Raw genomic sequence first — 16,982 nt, 5'->3', positions numbered from 1 at the left:
CGAGTAGGGAAAAGAATATTTGTAGTGGTGGCTTTATTTGAGGAAGTTCAAAATCTGGGATGTTGCTTGTTGGTTTTCAACCAGCTGGGGTTTAAATAAACCTGAAGTAAGTTATTGTGTGTAAAAGATGGCTGTAAGAAAAGCCATTTCAGGGCATGGCATAAGGAAACGGTGACCTGGGATGTTGAATTCTAAAGAATTGATTTATGGGCTGTGTTTTTTTGGGTGCGAGGGGGGCAGAATCAAGGACCCATAGTCTGGATGTGCCAGTCTGGCAGACCAGATTGACAGCATGTGCCAGAGATTTGTGACCTCGTTTTTGTTGTCAGCAGTGGATTTAATTATTTTTTTTTTATTAAAAAGTTTTTATTTTCCATTTATTCATACAGAATACAATTAAATTCCTAACCATTGGTACCGCCTGCCCATTCCCCCCCAGGCTGTGTCCACCCTCTCTAATCCTTCCCCACTTCCCTCCTCTTTCTCTCCTCCCCTCCTACTCTCTTCCCCTCTCCTCTAACCATCCTACTTCCTCCCTACTCCTTCCTCCCCTCTCATCCCTCTCACACACATGAACGCAGCATAGGGGAAATGCCCAAGCGTTTACCATGTCTACATTATCATTACCCACGCACTCACCCACCCACCCACCCACCCTCAACCCTCCCCCCCCCTCGCTTCCCAGAGCAGAATACAGGGTTATTATTAAGAAAGTTAACAATAATAAAAAAGAAAAAAGGGAAAAAAAGAGAGAGAAAAAATCATACTTAACCTTTAACTCCCCTTAAATTAAGTCATATAAACACATCTCTACAACAGTTACTATAAAATTTACTCATAAAATAAATGAAACTTTATAGTCCCATATTTTTTCTGAATATAAGCTATCCATCTTCTCCATACAATAATATATCTTTCTTGTGTATGATCCTTCAAATAAGCAGAATTTTTTGCCATTTCTGCAAAGCTGGAAACTTTAAATATCCATTCTTCTAAAGTAGGCAACGAGTCCTTCTTCCAATACGAGCCTACTAATAACCTTGGAGGGGGCACCTGGATTATTTAATTAGTTCATAGAGCGCTGTCTTCAGCCAAGTCAGACCTTTGGTTCCCCTGTGTCAGAATGATGAGTGATTAAACGGTTGGTAAATTTCAGAAAGGTTCCCCAGGAATATTTGATAGTATAGATGTCTTGAAAATGGCGTGTTCCTGCACTCTAACCATTGCTTGTAATGCACAACTGATGGACAATTCAGGGCCTAATTCAAGGCAGCAAAGAGGCATAGCCATTAGATCATGAACTGCTTCCAGTTCCCAATAGGAACAAAAAAAATCACTTGTCCTCTGCTTTTTAGTAGCTTAGCTCTAGAATTTCACTTGCATTTACCACGCCTGAGACGCTTTGAAGACCATCACTGTTCCCTAAGTAGCCATATTGAATCTGGATCCAAGCTGTCCTACTATTGGAGGACTTAAGGAAGCTAGTTAAACCTTAATCTTGCAGATGCCTCTGTTAAGGACTACTTGCCTTAGATCAGTGGTTCTCAACCTGTGGGTCCGGACCCCATTTGGGGTCGAACGACCATTTCACGGGGGTCGCCAAACAACGCAGTCCTCCATTTTTTCCCCCTTTTCCTTAGCTGTGCTCCTCCCTTTTATTCTATTGGCTTTTGAAAGCCAACAGAATAGACTCTCTTGAATAGAGTCTAAGTCTATTGGCTTTCAAAAGCCAATAGGAATTGTCCAGGCTGTCTCTGCTCTGCTGAGCCCGCCAAAAGTCCCAGTCTGCGAACGGTGCTGCACCAGTTGAGTAGTCCTCGACTTACGACCGATTGAGTAGTCCTCAACTTACAACCGGTTGGGGGTCACGGCATTAAAAAGGTTGAGAACCACTGCCTTAGATACTCTGGAGAATCTTGGCCAGGTCCTTTCTCGGTATACAACATTCAAGGGATCAGGGGCTGCAATTTTGAATGTAAATCCAGGCTCTAAAAAAGTGGGTGGAGTCAGGACAAAGAACTGGGTAAGATGGAAACAACCTATTATCACTTTTGTTCCATTAAGACTTAAGACTTGGCAGCCCAAGTCCTACAAGACTCACAAGTTATACACTTCTGCACTCTGTTAATTGAGGCAGCCTTACTATGAAGTAGTCACTGATTTACATCCTTCTGTAATGTGTCTTTCATCCTCTTGTATATTTTTCGTAGGTACCGGGGATTGATTCTGGTGCTAACATTCCTGTGCTACACTACTTTTCATCTCTCACGGAAGCCCATTAGCATTGTAAAGGTAGGTATAAGTAAAACCCAAGGTGGAAGAGTATATTTTAGGCATATAAGGGCGAGAGACTCATTGGTTATTCAGGTCAAGACTTTTACTCTATTTGTCAACAATCTCCATTGAATAAGAGCACGCTGGCTAAGGAATTCTGGGAGTTGAAGTCCACACATCTTAAAATTGCTAAGGTTGAGAAACACTGGCATAGAGAAAGTATTGCTTCCCAGGAAATAGTCAGCAGTTTACAATGCATGTTGCCTCCCTTGTTTCTCTTCTCCTTTCCCAGATTATAAATTCCTTGTTAACAGATTTGTCCTTTTACACCCCTCAAAGTCACTGTCAGTGATGGTGATCTGCTCTCTGTCCTTTGTTTGATCAGAGCGAACTGCATTATAACTGTTCTTCACTGGGATCCAGGCCAAACAATGTGTCCAACAGCACCACTTGGTGTGACTGGAAGCCCTTCGGTAAGATATTCTTAATATCTGTTTCCCATCAAACCCACCATCATCTTGGGTCATCAAAATGCTGTAGGACAGAGTAGGCTGGATATGTAAAGACTAAAGTACTTGTAGCTCAGAGAAGAGCATCTTCTTTGCATTCTATCCAGTTCTGGCATTTCCAGCTATGGTGAGAAGGAACAGAAGCCCCTTATGGGGTGATATGGTCACTTGTCGTCTTTTCAATATACTTTTCAAAGCTCTTCTTCCACCTGTCTGAAAAATGGGAGAGACGTTTTGCTTTCCAAGGCATTGTCTAGCAACTTTTGGACCATAGCAGAAATCTTTTTTAGAAGTCAGACTGCTCATTTAGACGGCAGCAGATCAGCCTTAGCGTTGGTCCCAGTAGAGTCCATCCTTCTGATGCAATGACTGATCTGAATCTTGACTTAAAATATTGTTGAGAGCCACCTAAACTGTCCTTGATTTTGGAGAGCTGGAGATTAGCATGTATGTATGTATGTATGTATGTATGTATGTATGTATGTATGTTTGTATGCATTCATTCATTCATTCATTCATTCATTCATTCCAATTCTAACTCCTTTCATGTTACCAGCAATTCGAACAGCTTCCCAGAATGAATTAGGCCAAAACCAGAGAGGTTGGTAGCTCAAGGGATATACAATTTCAAATAGTTATTCTGATCTGAAGCTTTTTTTCTGGGTGCTATTTATCCAGGGTTTTAGAGCCATTCTCACCAGTGTGCACCCCACTTTAATATTGTGCCAGATTTGAAGTGAGGATTGATTACTATTTTTCATCCAATCAAGTAATACTATAATCAACTGGAATCAGGAAACAAATCCTGTAAAACTAAACTACAGCCCCAGGAATGTTAAAAAAAAAGGGCTTCTCATCTTCTAATCCTTTTTTAATGAGAAAGGTTGGTAATTGACCTAATATCTTTTGTCAGGTAGGTGTTTATTGCTGAATTCAGAGTGGGGGAAAATCAGGCGCAAGTCAAATCTATTTTGCTTGCAGTTGGGAATCAGACTTTAGAACAGGGGTCTTCAAGCTTGGCTCTTTTATGACTTATGGATTCTAACTCCCAGAATTCCTCAGCCAGCATGCCTGGCTGAGGAATTCTGGGAGTTGAAGTCCACAAGTCATAAAAGGGCCAAGTTTGAAGACCCCTGCTTAAGAAGATAAAGCTCAGGACCACATGGGCTTTTTATGGATGCATTTCATTGTGGGAATTCTATCCCATCTTTTCCCCAGTTCTTTGGAAGGCAAGCATTGTTCCCGGAGTTTTCTCCCTTCCCCACCCCCAAATACTACCTGGTCGAGTTCTGAAAATTATAAATTGCTGTTTGATAAAAGACCTTCAGTGCACTCTGTACTCTGTTTCCAGATCAGGATAACTACAAGGAGCTATTTGGAGCCCTGGACAATGCTTTCTTGGTGGCTTATGCAATTGGGATGTATATCAGGTATGTATTTCAGGGGAAACAACGCTCTGCAATAAGGCCAGCAAGGAGTGAAATAAGAATAAGAAAAAGAAAGTTTCCGCCAGCACCATTCATTATAGGTCTCAGATTTATTTCCCACTGCAGACTTTATTTGACACCTGGTTTCTTTCTGCAAATAGAATCAGGGTGGAAAACCAGAATCCTCTCTGTTGGCTGAGGAATTCTGGGAGTTGAAGTCCACCCGTCCTAAATTTGCCAAGGTTGAAAAACATTGGCCTGGAGGCTCTCTGCACTTCAGGGTAGTGTTTTCCTTTGCAAAGACATCTGTATTGGACTTTGCTTTAGCAAGGCAGTTTCACTGTTTCTTTTGTCGTCATTTGTCATCAAGGTTTGGTTTTGGTTGACTTTTACTGATAGGGCCTTTCCATAATCAATTGCTTCAACAATTTGTCATGGAGAGCGTCAGCAACTTGGCACCTTGACTTGGCAGCTCAAGTTGATGGTTTCAAAACATACTGTGATCTTAAGAGGCGCTCTTAGGACATATCTATAATGTTTGATTACCCTGGCAAAACATGACAATTGTTGGCCATGTTCAGGAGCAATCAACCCACTTCTCCACCCTGCAGGAAAGTAGTTCAGAGATAGAGAATTCCCTTAACTGGAGTTACAATGGCAGGCAGATAAGAAATCCGCTAATGGAAAGCCTGAAATGTCAACAGGACTCTTTGTCAAGATGATAGATTCTGTTTACTGAGAACTAAACAGACCCGTCGTCACCTAAGTGGTTATTAAAGAGCTTCATAGGGTATTTGGAAGGCTGTTGATAGGTCACAATTGTGTGCAGGCTGATTAAAGAGAAAGTTGTTCAGCTTAGAGACGGAAGGTCTGCATTGTGTACAATAAACCCAGTTCCATTCTCATCAACTGCAGTTCAAATTGTGTTGTGATTTTTAATCTTCATTTTGTCTTCGAGGTTTCCTTCCTTCCTTCCTTCCTTCCTTCCTTCCTTCCTTCCTTCCTTCCTTCCTTCCTTCCTTCCTCCCTTCCCTCCCTCGCTCCCTTCCTTCTTTCCTTCCTTTTTTCCTTCCTTTCTTCCTTCCTTCCTTCCCTCCGTCCCTTCCCTCCCTCGCTCCCTTCCTTCTTTCCTTCCTTTTTTCCTTCCTTCCTTCCTTCCTTCCTTCCTTCCTTCCTTCCTTCCTTCCTTCCTTCCTTCCTTCCTTCCTTCTCTCCAGTTTAACTTGTACAAGGCCAATTCCTTAATCCAAAAGCCAAAACAGTTTGGCTTTTAGCTCTGACACAAAAAGAAAGCACCGGTGAAGTTAGGGCATGTCGTTAAGAGGTTTAAACAACTCTCAAATGCCTGGGACAAACTGTAGAAGGAGTGGAGAGCCTACTTCAGAAAAATAAGGCCAAGGGCTAATGATGACTGGATTCACATTCCACCATAGTTTTGTGAAAACTGTGTATTCCCCCATAGTTCAAAATCTGAATCCCTGTCTTGCAGTCAAGGTACCTCAGTCCATACATCATAACCCAGCCAAGATGAGATGAATCATGCAGTGTCTTAGTGTAATAGGTAAACCCAACTTTTTTGGCTAGTAAATGTTGCTTACAGTAATGTCAGAACCAAGTCTCTATGGCTCTTCAATAAACCTAATTAAAATAATCCTGGCATTGCAGTGAGCATCAACCCAACTCTGTGTAGCTAAGGTTTGATGACTTTCAAACCTCCTCCAGCTCCGGGATTCTATCATTCTACACTGATAGGAGGTAACAAACTGTGACTTAACAACTTGTCTATTCTGTTCTCCCACAGTGGGATTTTCGGCGAGCGACTTCCTCTGCGCTACTACCTCTCCGGAGGCATGTTGCTCAGTGGCTTATTTACTGCCTTATTTGGACTGGGCTACTACTGGAATATCCACCAGTTATGGTACTTCATATTGGTACAGGTAAAGACTTTGATCCCATTTACTAACCAAGTTCTCTCCATATTTTATATGGGGTGGGCAGGCTCTGGTCAACCCTCCTCAAATTGTGCAGTAACATTTTGAGGCATTTTGAGGTTTCCCATTCATGCCTTTTCCTTCTTCTACCATTAAGAAAGAAAAAAAAGAACAAGCGACAAAGAGTCTCTGTTTCAATTTCCCATCAGGAACCAAAACAAGTCTAGCATTCAAGAAGACAGGATCTTCTTTTTCTTTTACCATGTCTTTTATCAGAGATTGATGCCCATCGGTGGCTATCATTCTTTTGAGGTTCTTTTGTATCGTCTGACAATCCAAGACAGTGCCAGAGCCAATACTACTACTACTACTACCACTACTACTACTACTACTACTACTACTACCACTAATAATAATAATAATAATAATAATAATAATAATAAAGTTGGAAGGGACCTTGGAGGTCTTCTAGTCCAACCCCCTGCTCAGGCAGGAAACCCTATACCAGTGGTTCTCAACCTTTTTAATGCCGTGACCCCCAACCGGTCGTACGTTGAGGACTACTCAACCGGTCATAAGTCGAGGACTACTCAACTGGAGCAGCACCTTTTGCAGAATGGGACTTTTGGCGGGCTCAGCAGGGCAGAGACAGCCTGGACAATTCCTATTGGCTTTTGAAAGCCAATAGAATTAGGCTCTATTCAAGAGAGTCTATTCTATTGGCTTTCAAAAGCCAATAGAATAAAAGGGAGTAGCACATCTAAGGAAAAGGGGAGAAAAAATGGCGGACTGCGTTGTTTGGCGACCCCCGTGAAATGGTCGTTCGACCCCAAGTGGGGTCCCGACCCAGAGGTTGAGAACCACTGCCCTATACCGTTTCAGACAAATGGCTGTCCAGTCTTTTCTTAGGCATGGGGTTGTAGCACTTCCTCTCTCCCCTTCTTGGTTCCATGTCATGGGTTCCCCCTATCCCTGCTTTGTCACAGGAAACTGGAACACAGAAGCGTTCTGGTCTGTGGGTGTATTGAAGGCTGGGCAAACAGACGGCAGATATATTTAGCCCCTGGAAAGAATTAGGGAAGGGATGGAATCTGTTTTTCCATCCAAGACCCACTTGTATACATGAGACACATGCTCACCCCAGATGAGGTGTTTCCAGATGGTGTCTAGCCATTCTAGTCCCATGTTTATTTATAATTAAAAAGTCATGATTCAGGAGTATGCCCTCTATGTTCCCTCCTGTTTGTGAGAGCAGTGACCCTGTGGCTTTTCTCTTAAGATTATCTGCCTGCTTTGTTTTTTTTTTTTTTTAAACAAAACCAAACCTGGAACTGAATGATAGGTTGTGATCAAAGGAAATTTGGAACTCTTTCTCTGTTTCGTCCTTTATGGATTTTTTTTTTCAAGGTGGAAAAAAAAAGTTCTCTATTTAGAGAGGGAAAAAGAACAGAAGAAATAATGACTGAGCAGTAGAAGATGGTGATGACATACACACACACACACATACACACACACACACATCCCTTGAATGAAATAATCTACTTTACCTAGTCTAATTTATGATAGTAACTGTAGCCAAACATGTGGTTTGTATGCAGCCCATAATTAAAATACTTCTGGGTGTCCCATAACCAGTTTTACATAGAATTACAGCTGAGACTATTGTCATTGCATAATTCCCATGAATCAATTCATCATTTCACCTCGTTGTTTCACTCTGTGGATGTGGGCCAGATTTTGCCACCTGTCAACACAAACCCTGCAACTGAAACTATTTAGGAAGACAGACCAAAGTCTGCTGCCTCCTCCTTAAAAACTGTCTATTTGATGTCACGTATTATGTGTATAAGGCCATCCAATTCCACTGTGACTCTGGGAAGCATGCTACCTTAATACCCAGTCTTTTTTTTTAATTATTTAAAAATATAAACCAAAGAAAAAAAACAGCCTCCAGACACCCCCTCAAACTCTAAAATAGCCCCGTATAACCTACAGGTTGCCCGCCACCCACTCTTAACTCAACGCTTGGCAGAAGATGGAATTGTTTTTTTTTTTATTGAAAATTTTTAAGTTTTACAAAAAAAAAATTCCCTTCCCCCAAACCCTCCCAACCCTCCCCTACCCTCCCCCAACCTTCCCAGAGCTGAATACAGGCTTAATTAAAAAAAATTTTAAAAAAAATCTTAAGACACATATAAACCATAAACAAATCTAAATACATTAATTAAACAAATTATAAAATAGTTAACAACAATATATAAAAAAAAATACAAGAAGAAAGAAAAAAGAAACAGAAAAAGAAAAAGAAAAAATCAAATAAAAAAAGAAAAATAAAAAAAATTAAAAAAATGTCTATAAAATATCTTAAATTTTAAATATAAATTATTCAAAAACGAAATAATATTTTTTTATATCCAACTTATATTGTATAAAATCTATCCATTTTTTCCATACCAGGAGGTGCTTCTCTTGCAATTGATCTTTCAGGAAAGCCGAAATCTTTGCCATTTCCGCCAAATAAGAAACTTTAAGAAACCACTCTTGCAAAGTAGGCAAAGATTCCTTCTTCCAACATTGCCCTACTAACAACCTGGCCGCTGTGATTAAATTTAACATCAATATAATCTCTTTACTATCACAATCAGAAACAATACCTAACAACAATTGTGGGGTAAATTTTACCTTTCTTCTAAAAATTCTTTGAATATTCCACCATATCTTAATCCAAAAAGCTTTTATATTTTTACATGACCGCCAGATATGATAATAAGTAGCATCCAAACATTCACATCTCCAACATTTAGGCTGCAAGTCAGGATACATACGAGACATTTTTTGTGGATCAAGGTGCCATCTATAAAACATTTTATAAAAATTTTCCCTTAAATTTTGGGCTTGTGTAAATTTAACATTCCTCACCCAGATAATCTCCCAAGTGTCTAATGGAACCGGTTCATCAAAATTTTGTGCCCATTTAATCATACATTTTTTAACTCATTCTGCTTCTGAATCCAATTCTACTAACACCAGAAGATTCGAAGTTTTGTCAGCCTTTCCAGGTAGAGCAGACAGGAAACACAACCACGTGAAACAGGGTCTTGCTAGTCTGAAAGTACAGATCTTCTGCCGTCCCTTTTTGCAGCCTGATAAATGAGGAAGGATCTTTCCTGAGTTTATTTCTCTGCCCTCTGCCGTTATGTAGCTGTGGGTTTCCCCCCAGTTTTATCTGATCCTTCCCTAGGCAGAATCTCTCCCCTCCTCCCCCTGGTTATTCTAACATACCATTAGAGGTTTTAAGAACTTCTTGGAATAAGATCCAGTAAACCTCTGGGGGGGAGGAGGAGTGTTGTTCCAGAAGACAGGCACCGCAACAGAGAAGTCATGCTTCCTAGACCTGTTAGGTGAGGATGTTCTTCTACCTCCGAGGTACTGAGTCACTCAACCACAGCTGTTGGAGAAGGAAGAGGAGAAAAAATGCTGCAGCCACCCCAAAGCAGGGACTATGTGGACGCTCAGAGTTATACCTAGATCTGCCACAATTGCTTCATCAGGCTGATAACCTCCTAGAAATCTCTGGGCAACCCAGGGCTGGCCAGTTCTTTTTTCACTGAGCTCTGAAAGGATGGTTTTCTGCATGATCCAAGGCCTAGGCCAGGGGTAGGCAACCTTGGCTCTTTTATGACTCGTGGACTTCAACTCCCAGAATTCCTGAGCCAGCATGGCTCAGCATGGAAACCTCTCCCCTTCCCCTCAGCATGGCTGGCTCAGGAATTCTGGGAATTGAAGTCCACGAGTCATAAAAGCCAAGGTTGCCTACCCCTGGCCTAGGCCATCCATACTGTACACTTAAAAAGGGCAGCCTCACGCATGAGCCCATGTCCGTTTATAAATAGCCTCTGGCATGGAAACAAGAAGCTGGGAGGAACTGGGGATTTGACAAAGGCATCGGCTGAAAGTTTGGAGGGGGGGGCAGCATAAGAAAAATGCTTGTTGAGAAAGAAGGGAATGACGTTTGTCACTTGCTGGAGAAGAGCCCCTGTGAGTCATTCAACCGCAGCTGTTGGAGGAGAAAAAAATTGCTGCAGCCACCACAAAGCAGGGACTATGTAGGCGCTCAGAATTATACCCAGATCTGCCACGATTGCTTCATCAGGCTGATAACCCCCTAGAAACCCCTGGGCAACCCAGTGCTGGCCAGTGCAGTGGCTTGTGCAAGCTCCCTTTCCAGCACAGATTAAGTTCTTGGGATGGGGGTGGGGAAGAATTGGCTAATAACCAAACCAGCTAAATAACATCCTGATCTAACATCTGGGGCAAAACAGCAAGAGGACAAGATCTAACTGGTGCTTTAGAGATCTGCCCATCTCCTATCTGTTTTCTACATTGCCTGCCTTTTCTTCAGATCAAAGTGCCACCTACAGCACTAATAATAATAATGATGATGATGATGATGATGGAAGGGCCTTAGAGGTCATCTAGTCCAACTCAGGCAGGAAACCCTAAAGCATCTCAGACAAATGGCTGTCTAGTGTCTTCTTAAAAACTTCCAGTGTTGGAGCATTCACCGCTTCTGAGGCAGGTTGTTCCCCTGGTTAATTGTTCTAACTGTCAGGAAGTTTCTCCTTAGTTCTAGGTTGCTTCTCTCCTTGATGAGTTTCCATCGGTTGCTTTTTGGCCTGCCTTCAGGTGCTTTGGAGAATAGATTGACTCCCTCTTCTCTGGAGCAGCCCCTGAGATATTGGAATGCTGCTATCATGTCCCCCCTCGTCCTTCTCTTCGTTAAACTAGACATACTTCCTTCCCTTTTTCCCCCTCAGAACATCATTCCATGAGCTTGAGTGAGCTGTGACGGAGTGACTTGCCCCCTGCTATTTTTGTGGCCTGTTAAGAAATAAAGTGCCACATTTTTCCATTCCATTGCCAAAAACTCTCTTAGTGATTTCACATGACTACATTTTTCCAATCACACATTTTCCATCTGGTTACTTAACCAGCTACTTAGTGCAGGAATGTCCGTCTCCCATTTAGGATCATTTTTATGTGTGTGTATGTGGGAGGGGGATTGGCCTCATCTTTGCTTTTCCCCATGTTCTTTTTTTGTCTCCTCCAACAGCATTTCTGGTGCACACTGCATAACTTCTTCCTTGCTTCTTGAAAGTTTATGTAGTCATCGTGTGTTAATCTTTAGGATGTCCCAAGACATTTAGGATATTTTTCCTTGCAAAAGATTAAAAAAAAAATCGCTCTCTAGAATCAGCTCTACCGGTAGTCCTTGACTTGCAACAGTTCATTTAGTGACCGTTCAAAGTTACAACAGCACGGGGAAAAAGTGACTTACGACCATTTTTCACATGAACGCTGCAGCATCCCAGTGAGCACATGATCAAAATTCAGATGCTTGGCAACTGACTCATATTTATGACGGTTGCAGCATCCCGGGTCACATGATCCCCTTTTGTAAACGTCTGATGAGCAAAGTCAGTGGGGAAGCCAGAATCACTTAATAACCTTGTTACTAACTTAATAATGGCAGAGTTTCACTTAATCACTGTGGCAAGAGAGGTTGTAAAATGAGGCCAAATTTATTTAACAACTGCCTCGCTTAGCAACAGAAACGTTGGGATCAAACGTGGTCATACATTGAGGACTACATGTATTGTTAACGTCTGTGTGTGTGTTTGTGTGTGCGTGAGAGAGAGAGAGAGTGAATGCATACATGTGAACAGCGTGTCCTTCAGCAGTTAGCTGATTTTCTCTCTTGTGCTCTCTGTTAGATCCTGAACGGCTTGGCTCAGACAACTGGATGGCCTTCGGTGGTGACGTGTGTCGGCAACTGGTTTGGAAAGGGGAAGTGAGTCTGGTTTCTTCACGTCTTGCAGATTGTTGTTTGCTTTCCAATCTCGGTTGCTTCATCTTCATCCCTAGAGGAAGTCTTTGATTTCTTCCCACACTGACAGGAAATGCAACCCTGCGCATTTAAATGGGATCGTGGTTTGATTAATTGCCTGGTATTTTCTTATGTGCTGCACGCTGGCCCTGTGACTCTTGCCCTAAAGGAGAGCTGCCCAATTTGATCTCTGCAGTGACTGTGAACTGGTTCAGGTGACTAATCTCCACGGTTCATTGGAAGCATCATTGCTGAGCAGTGATTTGAACCCGGATTGTTCTACTCCAAGCTGAGCTCACATGTTATTCACTGTACCGTGTGGCTTTCAAAAAAAGGTGCAGGGCTGCCCCAGTTTTTCAGCCCCCAGAAGATGCACTTGGCCTTTCGATGTTATACAAAGGATATAGGATACAGAATAAAAATGGAGCTGGGCCCAGAACACCAATTAAATGATACTTAATTTAATTCACTTTTGCTTTTCTTTTAAGGTAATTTAATGCAAAATGAATATGTTTGCCAAAGTCCTTCAGAAATGACATAATCCCCAGAGCAGAATGTGTACTTGTGACGTAGCAGTTAGGGGGAAAATGAACAGATCGGTGCCATCCAGATGTTTAACGGCATCAGTTCTCATCAGCCCCAACCAGCATAGTCAGTGGTAAGAGATTGTGGGAGCTGTCAGCTAACAATTCTGGAAAGTTTATCTGTAAGTTGAAGCATTGGTCAAACTCTGCCACAGAGATCTCATGAAATTGATTCCCACAAAATGTTGAACCATAATGTGTGGATTCCCAATGTGCCTCTGAGAACTGAGCCAAAAAAGACAGACATTTACAACACAGTCTTTTGTTTCTTGTCAGGCGAGGCTTAATCATGGGCATCTGGAATTCACACACGTCTGTCGGAAATATATTGGGGTCCTTGATTGCTGGCATCTGGGTTTCAACAGCGTGGGGACTGTCCTTCATTGTACCTGGAATCATTATAGCCTTGATGGGTGTTATTTGCTTCCTGTTCCTCATTGAATGTAAGTCTTGTATGCTTTTTGCATTAGGAAATCAGGTTTGGTTTGGTGATGGACAGTAACAGTGACCTGCTATTGGGAATTGTTGCTGGGTCAAAGATTTGGTGTTGTGTATTTTAAATATCTGTGCCCAGTGGGAATGTTGCACTTGCTCATTTAAGCTTTATCATAATGGTGCTTTGTAATATTGTTACAAAGCCTATTCAGAGTGATGTTAGTATTTCTTGCCTTCAGCCTGCTATCTTTTGAATAAAAGATAACTTTAATTCTAGCAGTCAGGATTCCCAAGATGGTGTATTGTAAACAACTTCCTCCCCACTCCCAAAGTGAAAAATATGTGGAATGGGGTTAAAACCCTTAATTTTTCCCTTCAGCAGAGATTGACCCTGAAAATGACTTTTTTTTAAGCTGAAATATCTGCAGTGCTAAATATCTTAATTTGACCCAGGAGAGGAAAAAAAAAATCCAGTTCAGATGAATGTCATCTAGTCAAAACTTTAGGGTTTTTTGCTAGAGAAATGATGGGTAAATAATACTTAATCTAAATATGTATACATAACATTTTGTGTCAGGCCATAACAGTTTCTCGAACTGCAAAACAAAATTGAACAAAAATGCTACAGATTTAAAGTAAAGCAATTCTCACATTTTGGATCGTGCAAGCCATAACCGTCATAACATCAACATGAAGAAATATCTTAATGATGTGCTAATGAGCTCAGCTCAGTGAATCAGGGCCTCTGATGTTCCTTGTTTCATAGACCACATTTATTTAAGTGGTTGTCACCACCTAGTGGCAGGTAACAACATCACTGCATTCTTCCCCAGCAAATGCAAGGGTAATTACTATGATACAGATATCCAGGAAAAGTTCCGTATTTTCTGGCGTATAAGACGACCCCCGACTTCCGTAATTTCCGGTGTATAAGATGACTTGGCGTATAAGACGACCCCTGACTTCGGCGCCAATTTCAACGCTTTAGAAAGTCGTCTTAGACACCAGAAAGTACGGTAAATAAGGCAGGCTGGAAAAGTCAGCACCTTCCTGAGCGTACCCATTTGCTTCAAATCCATTGGCAAGGTTCATTTTGCTCTCCGAATTCATGGGGACGTAATCCTAACATTAAGTGGATTTTTCCCCCAGTAGGATTTTTCCCATGTATTTTACCAGGAAACACAGATAAGTCAGCGCCCTCCTAAGCATACGCATTTGCTCCAAATCCATTGGCAAGCTCCATTTTGCTCTCCAAATTCATGGGGACGTAACCCTAGCCCTGTTGTTGTTTATTATTTATCATTCCTTTATCTACCATATGTATCTCTACACCTATTGGCCCCCTAATTTAGAGACCGTTGGAGAAATCTTTATTAATAACGCTTTCCCCACCTTCAAATGAAATTCGCCTTTTGTCTCCATGTCTTTCAGATCCAGAAGATGTTGACTGCAGCCCTCCTCTTCACCATGTAAGTTTTTATCTGGGAATACATTCCTTTAACTGTAATGAAACTTAACTTCTGAAATTATACTCTTTGTGCTTGTTTTGGTTTTTTTTAAATTTTGCAAAGCTAGACGTTTTATTAGATAAGGAAAATAATGGGTGTTGTTTTTTTCTTTTTTTCTTTTGGAATATTAAGCTGGCCCAATTTTGATTGTTTTGATTTACATTTTAGCCTTTTTGTGCAGGCCTTGGAGGACATATCAGCCAAAACATTCTGAAATGAAACCATGAGCACCTTGGCTGAATGGTGCTTATTCGGAACCTTTACATTAGGAGTCAGCAATTCAATTTCTGTGATTTTGGAGAATTGAAGGAAAACCGTTTAAGGAAAATTCATGGTGGTGGTGCCTTTCTCACTGATGAGAGTTTGCATCTGGAAAGGAAGTCACCCCTTGAGGTCATTTAGTGACGGGGCCTGTCTGGATGTAAATGGGATTACAGGGCTTGAGTTATGAAGTGAATCACCGCAGCTGTTAAGTTAGTAACACAGTTGTAAAGTGTCGTAAGTGTGAAAAACAGTCATAAGTCCCCGTTGTTATTTCAAAATGCTCATTAAACAAACTGTTGTAAGTCGAGGACTAACTATGTATTTTATTTTATTTTTATATGCAGGAAACCAGTTCAGATGAGAAAGGTCTGGAGGCAGGACACTCCATCAGTGATGGGAGCCTAAATGTTTCTACCAACAGCCGAGAGAACATCATTGACATTGCGGAACACGCCAAAGATTCTGGGGAAGACCGAGAAGCCATCAGCTTCGTTGATGCCCTGAAGATACCTGTGAGTGTGGCCCTGCCTGGGTGCCAAGCTGTCAAACACTGTTGGCTGGAGAGAAAGCCAAAAGAATGGATGTCCCAAAGATGCTTTTTCAGGAGGCAACTGGACTTTCTTGTTAATAATAATAATAATAATAATAATAATAATAATAATAATAATAATGATAAAAAGAAGTTGGAAGGGACCTTGGAGGTCATCTAGTCCAACCCCCTGTTCAGGCATAACTCATATTTCATTCTACTGTTCTCCAACTTAACACAACACATCTAGATTGTGCTTTCACTTTCAGAATTAACAGTTTGCTTTAAGAGTTTTGGAATACGAATTCTGGGATCTGCGCAACTGGTAAATATAAGACATCAGTCAGCAAAGACTATTCCAACTTCATATTTACTCCTACACACAGATTCTTCCCCATGGCTGTCTTCATGAATATACTTCCAATTTTCTTTGCAATTTATTCTGCCTCAATAACCAAACTCTAACTGGCTTAATACTATACCATTTCAGACAAATCGCTGTCCAATCTCTTCTTAAAAACTTCCAGTGCTGGAGCCTTCACCGCTTCTGGAGGCAGGTTGTTCCACTGGTTAATTGTTCTAACTGTCAGGAAGTTTCTCCTTAGTTCTAGGTTGCTTCTCTCCTTGATTAGTTTCGATCTGTTGCTTCTTGTCCTGCCTTCAGGTGTTTGGGAGAGTAGCTTGACTCCCTCTTGTTTCTGGCAGCCCCTGAGATATTGGAACACTGCTATCATGTCCCCTCTCGTCCTTCTCTTCGTTAACTGTCTTCTTTGAAGACATTTCGCTTCTCATCCAGGAAGCTTCTTCAGCTCTGACTGGATGGTGGGGAAAGGAAGGGTTTATATTCCTTGCAGACTGTTGTGCGCCTGTTGAAGACAGGCGCAGGCTGTTGGGGATGAGTCTGTGCTGTCTGCACGGAGTATAAATCCTTCCACCCAGTCAGAGCTGAAGAAGCTTCATGGGTGGGAAGCAAAGCGTCTTCAAAGAAAAACAAGTCCAGTTGCCTCCTGGAAAAGCATCTTTGTGACCTGGATGACTGAGAATCTCCAGAGACATCTAAAAAAATGGATGCCCAACTTGCAGTAGTGGGGTTAGCAGCCTCGACGCCAGTTAGAATCCACAATGACATCCAAGTGAGCTCAATGTGTCGTGGCATCTTCATGATGCAAGTGATGTAGTTAAAATAATTGCATGCTGATGTCATGACCTGGAGATTTCATTTGCTTCCCCACCAACACCTATGCATGACAGTTTGATTTTGGTCTAAATCAAGTGCAGAGGGTATGCTTAGCCTTTCTCTCCACACACAGTACAGACTCAGCTCTCAACCATCTTTTTCTCCCTTGGGATTACTCCCAGCAGGCAACCAGTTTAAAAGGATCATGCCGGCATCTTTAGTACAGTGGATCTAATAGCAACTGCAATGCTATTCATGATTTTGAACCAAATAAGATATCCACTCTTAGTGAATGGTACGGTGGCCTAGAGGTGAAGACACTCGCCTCCCACTTGGAAGGTTGAAAGTTCAGTCCTAGGCAGTAATGGATATTTCGCTATCAGGGAACAAAGAGAAAAATATTTGCTGAGAACTCCACATAGGCAACAGGAAGGGGATCCAGCCAGTAAACGCTCAG

At 41.7% G+C, this 16,982-nt stretch overlaps 1 protein-coding gene across 2 annotated transcripts in view; it reads left to right on the top strand.

The window, feature by feature from the left end:
* The window catches only part of SLC37A2 (solute carrier family 37 member 2), a 41,448-nt gene that overhangs the window by 13,433 nt on the left and 11,033 nt on the right, over window positions 1-16,982 (top strand). For both annotated transcript variants that reach the window (XM_039356550.1, XM_039356549.1), the window contains exons 2-9: window positions 2,211-2,292; window positions 2,660-2,747; window positions 4,135-4,213; window positions 6,012-6,147; window positions 11,916-11,992; window positions 12,889-13,055; window positions 14,479-14,516; window positions 15,164-15,331. In XM_039356550.1, coding sequence (XP_039212484.1) covers window positions 2,211-2,292; window positions 2,660-2,747; window positions 4,135-4,213; window positions 6,012-6,147; window positions 11,916-11,992; window positions 12,889-13,055; window positions 14,479-14,516; window positions 15,164-15,331 — 835 coding nt within the window. The remainder of the gene's footprint in view (window positions 1-2,210; window positions 2,293-2,659; window positions 2,748-4,134; window positions 4,214-6,011; window positions 6,148-11,915; window positions 11,993-12,888; window positions 13,056-14,478; window positions 14,517-15,163; window positions 15,332-16,982) is intronic.

This window comes from Crotalus tigris, unplaced genomic scaffold (genome assembly GCF_016545835.1).
Source record: "Crotalus tigris isolate CLP2741 ecotype Arizona unplaced genomic scaffold, ASM1654583v1 scf7180000018825.4774228, whole genome shotgun sequence".
In the NCBI taxonomy this organism is placed as follows: domain Eukaryota; kingdom Metazoa; phylum Chordata; class Lepidosauria; order Squamata; family Viperidae; genus Crotalus; species Crotalus tigris.
Note: the sequence above shows the minus strand (reverse complement) of the source record. Positions and strands in the feature narration are given on the sequence as shown.